Genomic DNA, 8,266 nt, shown 5'->3' with positions numbered 1-8,266 from the left:
GGGCCGCAGCGGGCCTGCGGCCGCCATGGCCCCGGCAGCGGCGGTCCCGGTCCTGCTGCTGCTGGCGGCCGCCGCCTCCGCCGTCACCGCCGCCTGGGACCTGCGGGCTCTGCGCTGCGGCTTCTCGGGCGACTGCGAGTGCGGCTTCGGGCCCGACCTGCGCGGTCAGCGGGGGGGGGACAGGGCTGCGGGGGGGTTAAGGGGTGTTCCTGAGGCGGTGCCGGGCTGCGGTCACGGAGCTCACCCCGAGCCTTGCTTTGCCTTCGCGCAGGTCTGGAGTGCGAGCTGGCCGTGAGCGTGGTGGGGCAGCCGCTGGCCCGGCAGCAGGTGATGAGGGCGGTGAGGCAGTTCCTGGCGGAGCAGAGCCCGGCGAAGCCGCTGGTGATGTCCTTCCATGGCTCCACCGGCACCGGCAAAACCTACGTGAGCTCCATGCTCGTCCGCTACCTGTTCCAGGGAGGGCTCCGCAGCCCCTACGTGCACCAGTTCTCTCCGATCGTGCACTTCCCCCATGCTGAGCACATAGAGCAGTACAAGGTAAGGGGTGCTGCACACAGAGCAGTACAAGGTAAGGGATGCTGCACATAGAGCAGTACAAGGTAAGGGATGCTGCACATAGAGCAGTACAAGGTAAGGGGTGCTGCACATAGAGCAGTACAAGGTAAGGGATGCTGCACATAGAGCAGTACAAGGTAAGGGGTGCTGCACATAGAGCAGTACAAGGTAAGGGATGCTGCACATAGAGCAGTACAAGGTAAGGGGTGCTGCACATAGAGCAGTACAAGGTAAGGGATGCTGCACATAGAGCAGTACAAGGTAAGGGGTGCTGCACATAGAGCAGTACAAGGTAAGGGATGCTGCACATAGAGCAGTACAAGGTAAGGGGTGCTGCACATAGAGCAGTACAAGGTAAGGGGTGCTGCACATAGAGCAGTACAAGGTAAGGGGTGCTGCACATAGAGCAGTACAAGGTAAGGGGTGCTGCACATAGAGCAGTACGAGGTAAGGGGTGCTGCACATAGAGCAGTACAAGGTAAGGGATGCTGCACATAGAGCAGTACGAGGTAAGGGGTGCTGCACACAGAGCAGTACGAGGTAAGGGGTGCTGCACACAGAGCAGTACAAGGGAAGGGATGCTGCACATAGAGCAGTACGAGGTAAGGGGTGCTGCACATAGAGCAGTACAAGGGAAGGGATGCTGCACATAGAGCAGTACGAGGTAAGGAGTGCTGCACATAGAGCAGTACAAGGTAAGGGATGCTGCACATAGAGCAGTACAAGGTAAGGGATGCTGCACATAGAGCAGTACAAGGGAAGGGATGCTGCACATAGAGCAGTACAAGGGAAGGGATGCTGCACATAGAGCAGTACAAGGTAAGGGATGCTGCACATAGAGCAGTACGAGGTAAGGGGTGCTGCACATAGAGCAGTACAAGGGAAGGGATGCTGCACATAGAGCAGTACGAGGTAAGGGATGCCTCTAGCACAGCGCTGCTTGGTTGGGTTTTCTCAGGTTATGTCTTGCTCCTTGGTGCATCCACACTTGGGCTGTTTCCTGGAGTACAGCAGCAATAAAAGCTCTTTGTTTCACCCTCTCAAACCCCAAGTGAGTGGCTCCACACACTGGCTGAAGGGTCCTCTAGTAACCGTGATACACTCCAGCACTGAGGTATCACTTTCATCTTCCCACAGCAGTACTGGCCCTGATCGCGTTCTCATTCCTTAAATATTTACACAGCCCTTTGAACACACAGACAGAAGTGCTTTGCTTAGATGAAAGGCACTAAAATTCCCCCTGCTTTCCCAACAGCTCTATGGCTGTCAAAGCCTGCGTATCACTGAGGCTTGTAATCCCCTCCTTGCACAGGGAGCAGCTCCTGAACAGCACCTCTAGGCTCTTGACTGTGCCACTCTGTCTCTTAAGGCTGAGAAGGGGAAATCAAAGTCTGAAGGTTACCTGGCAAAGCCTCAGCACAGCACTTGGTCATTTGGAGTTCTTTGTTGTATTGTATCCTTGAAGAACTGCTTTTAAGAAGGCAAACCCCATACTGGGCGCAGCGCTCCTGTTACGGGTAAATGCATGCCCACAGATGACATGAGTGGGTTTGTGTGGGCTGGCATCGACATTGAAGTAACCCCAGCATTTTAAAGAGCCAGAACTCTTCTGGGTCATGGTGTTCCACCAGGATAGGAGCCAGCTAAAAGCACTCAGCAGCTGGGAGTTGTGCTGATGCTCAGTGAAAGAGCAGAACATAGGGAGCTGTAGGAGTAAATCCCCAGCTTTAGTTTGTTGCTTCCTGCTTTAAATCCATAATAAAACATCTACAAAGGGCTCATGAAGCCTGGAACAGCCACTGTGTGAAACCCACAATACAGGAGGCATTGTGCTGGCTGTTCCTGCTCTGAGGAGGTGGTGCTGTGCAACAACACACTGTTTTCAACACCTTCAGTTCTGCTGGAGCTCAGGCCTTGGCTCTGGGGTAGCATGAACTTCCTTTGGCATCTCCTTGCCTTATGGCTTGGTGGTATCTTTCCCAGGAAAGCCTGAAGAACTGGATCCAAGGGAACCTGACACGTTGTGGACGCTCAGCCTTCCTCTTTGATGAGATGGACAAGATGCACCCAGGTTTAATCGACGTGATCCTGCCCTTCTTGGGACCCTCATGGGTTGTGTATGGGACCAACTACCGCAAAGCCATCTTCATCTTCATAAGGTAAGAGAAGCTGCCCTGTGGCGTCTCGGGGCCTCCCAGCACAGTGTTGGGCAGAGCTCACACCTCCTTCAGAGCACACACTTGTTCTGCTTTGCCTTCTCTGAGCACCAAGAGACAGAGTTTCATTGTGAATACAGACCTGGAGAGCCTGAAAACGCTCTTCTGTCCCTGTTGCTTGGCTGCCTTTACAGGAGTCATTTTAGGGCAGGCAGCAGGAGATCCTGGCTTGCCCTCGTGCAGGCTGGGGGCTGTGAGGTGCCACCTCTCCTGCAGCACCGTTTTCCCTGGATAGACACTGAACAAGCATCTCCTTCTCATGCAGCAACGCCGGAGGAGAGCAGATCAATGCAATGACACTGGATCTGTGGCAAGCCCGCAAGGACCGGGAGGAGATCAGCCTGCAGGACCTGGAGCCGGCCATCTCCAGAGCCGTGTTTGACAACCCTCACAGTGAGTCCATGGCACAGAGCCCTTCCTGTGGGATCAGAGCCCGGCAGAGGGAGCCCGGCCCATTCCAGGCAGCCACTGACACCATCTGCCACTTCCTAGGCAGCCAGAAAGGGACAAGGGGGTTTTGAGGGAAGGGAACTGCGATTCCCTGGAGGTTTCCTGGCAAAGGGAAGGAATATCCCAGTCTTCCAAGCCAGCAGACCTGTTGCCATGTGCAGCAGAGTTCTTTGGACACAAGGTGGCTGTGGGATGGCAAACAGCACAGCACACTCATTGAGCCAAGTGAGCCAAGATGTAGTGATCCCCACCGCCCTGGTTCTCTTTGCTTTGCCCTTGTCACAGGGAGAAGAGCTTAAATTCAGAGTAGCCAAGCTAAATTCCTAGTTACTGGAGAACAAGTGTGTTGGGGGATGAAGGGGGGGACAACTGATGGGTGCAACTCTCCCCTCATACAAACCTAAAGCAGATCTGCCTTCAGCAGAGTATTTTGGCTTCACTCAAAGCAGCTCTTTGAACCCCAGGGGCTGCAGAGACCCTGAAGGTAAAACCTGTCTCTTCCTTTGTTTTTGCAGGTGGATTCTGGAAATCTGGGATCATCAATGAAAGTCTCATTGATTTTGTTGTGCCCTTCCTCCCCCTGAAGCACCACCACGTGAAGCAGTGTGTGGTCAGTGAACTGGTGCAGCAAGGCCTCGAAGTGCGGCCGGGGGTTGTCCAGGAGGTGGCTGACAGCATTCCCTACTTCCCAGAAGAGGAGAAAATATTCTCATCAACAGGCTGCAAAACAGTGGCCTCTCGAATCAGCTTTTTCTTGTAATCCTTGGTGATCTAGCTCAGATCCATAGGGAATGGCTGCAGAGCTGCAAAGCAGCAGAGCCTGGGGTTGGCAGGATGAGCAGTGGGAGCTCTGTGTTCCCTCCTGGCATTCTCCTCCCAAACTCATCCCTCCAGCCCCCAGGATGCAGCTGTGGGACCAAGTGCAAGTGAGGTGATTTAAAGCACTTTACTGGTGCACCCTTGCCCAGGTGAGGGTGGATCCATCACCCAAAACATCTGTGACAACAAGGGGATGATGCTAAGAGGGTGTCAGGGAGGTTTGTCCACCGGCCAGCAGCACCCACTTGCAGCTCTCCCCTCTCCTGGCAGCTATTGATGCCCAACACAGCAAGATTCTGAGCCCATGGAAGAGTATCTCTTTCCTACAGCATTTTAACAGGCTTTAAAACCCTCTTAAGGGTGGCTGTGCCTCAGCCTGACTCAGAGCTGACTCCTGCAGCACTGCCTGTGAACACCTTCAGCATTGCAGCAATGGTTTCTTGTCAAGGAAGCCTTAGAGCCAGCTTCTTTCCAGCTTCCTTTCACTGTGAATGGTGCTCATAGGGACCAGCTTCACCATGAGCAAGTGGGGGGGGTAGATGACAACACCCCCTTGTCCATCTTTCCCCTAAGGTGCAACGGTTTTCCGCACAGCAAAGCGGGACAACAGCAACAAAGACTTCTCACTTGCTTTACCAGCTATGGAAACTTAAGTCCTACCTCCAGGGAAGCCCATGGTGCCAATAAAGGCTTGGAAAATCACTTTTATTCAGTGCTGATTTGTACAGCAGGCTGAGAGCTGGTGCTGGGAGCTGCTGACCTCTTGCACACCCTTCTGATGGTCAGATCTTGCAGGCTTTGGCTGGGTCAGTGTCCACTTCCAACAGGGGACCTGGGAACAAAGTAGGGAGGATGATCAGTGCTCCATGCTGCAGAGCATGGGATGCACAGCACCACTGGCCTTTCCCCTGGTTTTAATCTGCTCTGTGCAGTCAGTTATGGGAGAAGAGGTCAGAGGAGCCAGAATCTTTCACTAAGAATAAACTACCCAAGGGATGGGGACAGGGACACTTCCCAGTTCCCAGTGCTCTGCTCAGGCCCTGGACTGCAGTGAGCTGCCAGCAGCTGAGACCATTCCAGCTCCAGGGACAGTGACTTTAGACATCACCCAAACGCTGCCCGGGAGCTGGTGGTTTAGGTACCACCAGAATTCCACCTCTTCCAGAGCTGTCATCAATTTCTATTTTTAAAATAGAATCCTTTACGAACTAAGCCATCCTTTACCTGGAATCCTCACTTGGAAGGTTTCAGCTGCATGGGAACAGCTGCTGGATGCAATGGGACTTTGGGGATTTAGTGGCACGGGACAGATGCTCTCCAGTTTGGTAACCGAGGAGGTGAGACAACAGCAGCAGCAGCAGAAGGGGGCGAGATGCCCTCTGCAGAGGAGCCGGCGTTGGTGCAGGAGGGACACGGGGGCTCTGAGTGCCAACAGCGCTTCTCACCCACTGCAGAGCACATCTCCGGGTGCTAAACCCACGGGCACAGCAGCAGCTGGGAGCTGTGTCACTGATGCGGCCTTATCCCGGGGACCTTTTACCCTGTGTGGATCCAGGCTCTCAAGCAGCAAGGTGGAGGCTTCCTCCCATCGGCCACGGGAGCAGAGAGGGAAAGAGCCGAGCGTGAAGCCCGGGGACACGCTGGGGAGCAGCGAGGGCAGCACCAGCGCTCCCCGAGCCTGGAGGGTACCGAGGGGCCGCGTTCCCAGCAGCGGGGGCAGCCCCGGCACCTCCTGCTCCTGACCCCCACCACCGCGGGCAGGGACCGCGCTGCCCCCGGACGGTACCGGTGCGAGGAACCGGCTCCGTCCCGCACCGGACTTTAAACCGAGGGTGCTGCCCGTGAGCAGGATGTAGGGGAGGGGACGCCGGCCATTGGTTGCGCGCTGAAGTGACGTCACGCGGGAGGATGCAGGCGAAGTGATGCCGCGGAAGAGCGCGTCATGGTGGGACCAGTGGGAGCATCGGGATGAGGAGAGCGGGATCGGGGTAAAGGGATCGGGATGAGGAGAGCGGGATCGGGGTAAAGGGATCGGGATGAGGGGATCGGGATGGGGAGAGAGGGATCGGGATGAGGAGAGCGGGATGAGGGGATCGGGATAAAAGGATCAGGATGAGTGTATCGGGATGGGAAGAGTGGGATCGGGGGATCAGGATAAAGGGATCGGGATGAGGAGAGCGGGATCGGGGGATCGGGGTAAAGGGATCGGGATGAAGGTATCGGGATGGGGAGAGTGGGATCAGGGGATCGGGATAAAGGGATCGGGATGAGGGGATCGGGATCGGGGTAAAGGGATCGGGATGAGGGGATCGGGATGGGGAGAGAGGGATCGGGATGAGGAGAGTGGGATGAGGGGATCGGGATAAAAGGATCAGGATGAGTGTATCGGGATGGGAAGAGTGGGATCGGGGGATCAGGATAAAGGGATCGGGATGAGGAGAGCGGGATCGGGGGATCGGGGTAAAGGGATCGGGATGAAGGTATCGGGATGGGGAGAGTGGGATCAGGGGATCGGGATAAAGGGATCGGGATGAGGGGATCGGGATGGGGAGAGAGGGATCGGGATGAGGAGAGTGGGATGAGGGGATCGGGATAAAAGGATCAGGATGAGTGTATCGGGATGGGAAGAGTGGGATCGGGGGATCAGGATAAAGGGATCGGGATGAGGAGAGCGGGATCGGGGGATCGGGGTAAAGGGATTGGGATGAAGGTATCGGGATGGGGAGAGTGGGATCAGGTGATCGGGATAAAGGGATCGGGATGAGGGGATCGGGATGGGGAGAGTGGGATCAGGGGATCGGGATAAAGGGATCGGGGTGAGGAGAGCGGGATGGATAAAGGGACTAGGATGAGGAGAGTGGGATCAGGTGACTGGGATGAAGGGGTCAGGATGAGGGGGTCGGGATGGGGAGAGAGGGATCAGGGGATTGGGATCAGGGCAGTGGGATAAGGGGAACACCGGAGTATCAGGAGGGGGGAGCCCACCGGCCGATGGGAGCTCAGGGCTGAGGCAATGGAAGCCGAGGGGTATCGGGGCTGTGAGGGGCAGGGTGTGGGGTACCGGTGCGATGATGCCCGGGGCCCAGTCCCACTGACCCCCGTGGTGTGGGACACAGCACAGCACAGGTATGTTGGTGCTGGAGTGGTGCCTGACGGGTGCCATGCTGATGTGGTGGGGCTGGTGCTGCTCCAGCCACACGGCTTCATGAACCTCCATGGGCTCAGCTCCATTACCGGAGCTGCAGGGACAGCCCCGCTGTGCCCGTGCCATGCGTGCAGGGGGTCCTGGTGCGTGTGCCCCCCATCACCGGGGCTCTGTTGGTGTTTCCATGGGTGGTGCTGACCGGGAAGGGGGTGATGGGGGGGGCAGGGCGGGGTGTGGGGTGCCCACAGATCAGGGGGTGTGAGCTCTGCCTCGGGAACAGGGATTAGGAGCCATTAGGATAGGATCAGGTGTAAGGGCCCCATGACCATTGACCTTTGACCTCTGACCCAAAATGTTTGTCCTTATAATCCTTTACCTCTGACCCTGTAACCTTTGATCTTTGACCCTGTGACAGTTTGGCCTTTAGCACCCAGTGATCTTTTAACTGAGGGATCTATACCCCATGACCTTTGGCCATTGACCTTTTGAACTTTGACCTGTGACTGTTGCTCCTGTGACCTTTCTGTCGGGTACCTATGACCCTTTTGACCTCTGACCTCAGTGATCTTTTAATCCTTGACCTCCCAGCCATTGACTCCCATCACCTCTTGACCTATGTCACCCTTGACCTATGTCACCCTTGACCTTTGCTCCTTGTCACCTTTGACCCTGTGACCTATTGACACTCTCATTTTTTGCCCATTACCTTTTACCCTCATTACTTTCTGACCTTTAACCCCTTGACCTCTGGGTTTTCACCCTGCCATACCCTTGCAGACACCAGAACCATTCTAAGTCCCATCCCTCCATCCCAACTGTTCCCTTCCCTCCATCCCGACTGTTCCCATCCCTCCATCCCGGCTGTTCCCATCCCTCCATCCCAACTGTTCCCATCCCTCCATCCTGACTGTTCCCATCCCTCCATCCCGACTGTTCCCATCCCTCCATCCCGGCTGTTCCCATCCCTCCATCCCGACTGTTCCCATCCCTCCATCCCGGCTGTTCCCATCCATCCATCCCAGCTGTTCCCATCCCTCCATCCCTGCTGCCCCCTTCCCTCCATCCCAACTGTTCCCATCCC

At 56.1% G+C, this 8,266-nt stretch overlaps 1 protein-coding gene across 1 annotated transcript; it reads left to right on the top strand.

Moving 5' to 3' along the window:
- Positions 1-9: 9 nt before the first annotated feature.
- TOR2A (torsin family 2 member A) lies at positions 10-4,742 on the top strand. The gene is made up of 5 exons (XM_034067987.1): positions 10-164; positions 272-537; positions 2,539-2,714; positions 3,037-3,164; positions 3,737-4,742. Exons 1-5 carry the CDS (start codon positions 26-28, stop codon positions 3,979-3,981), a joined length of 954 nt encoding a protein of 317 aa, XP_033923878.1. The 5' UTR covers positions 10-25; the 3' UTR covers positions 3,982-4,742.
- The last annotated feature ends 3,524 nt before the right edge of the window (positions 4,743-8,266 follow it).

The sequence above is a fragment of the Melopsittacus undulatus genome, chromosome 11 (assembly GCF_012275295.1).
Source record: "Melopsittacus undulatus isolate bMelUnd1 chromosome 11, bMelUnd1.mat.Z, whole genome shotgun sequence".
Taxonomy (NCBI): Eukaryota; Metazoa; Chordata; class Aves; order Psittaciformes; family Psittaculidae; genus Melopsittacus; species Melopsittacus undulatus.
The sequence above is the reverse complement of the archived record's forward strand: the minus strand, read 5'-3'. Positions and strand labels throughout refer to the sequence as shown.

What these genes read in the sequence shown, in the direction of transcription:
- TOR2A (XM_034067987.1), top strand. Translation starts at nt 26, where the DNA reads ATGGCCCCGGCAGCGGCGGTCCCGGTCCTGCTGCTGCTGGCGGCCGCC. An exon ending in CTTCGGGCCCGACCTGCGCG is followed by an intron (nt 165 to 271) that starts GTCAGCGGGGGG and finishes GCCTTCGCGCAG; the next exon opens with GTCTGGAGTGCGAGCTGGCC. An exon ending in CGTGTTTGACAACCCTCACA is followed by an intron (nt 3,165 to 3,736) that starts GTGAGTCCATGG and finishes TTGTTTTTGCAG; the next exon opens with GTGGATTCTGGAAATCTGGG.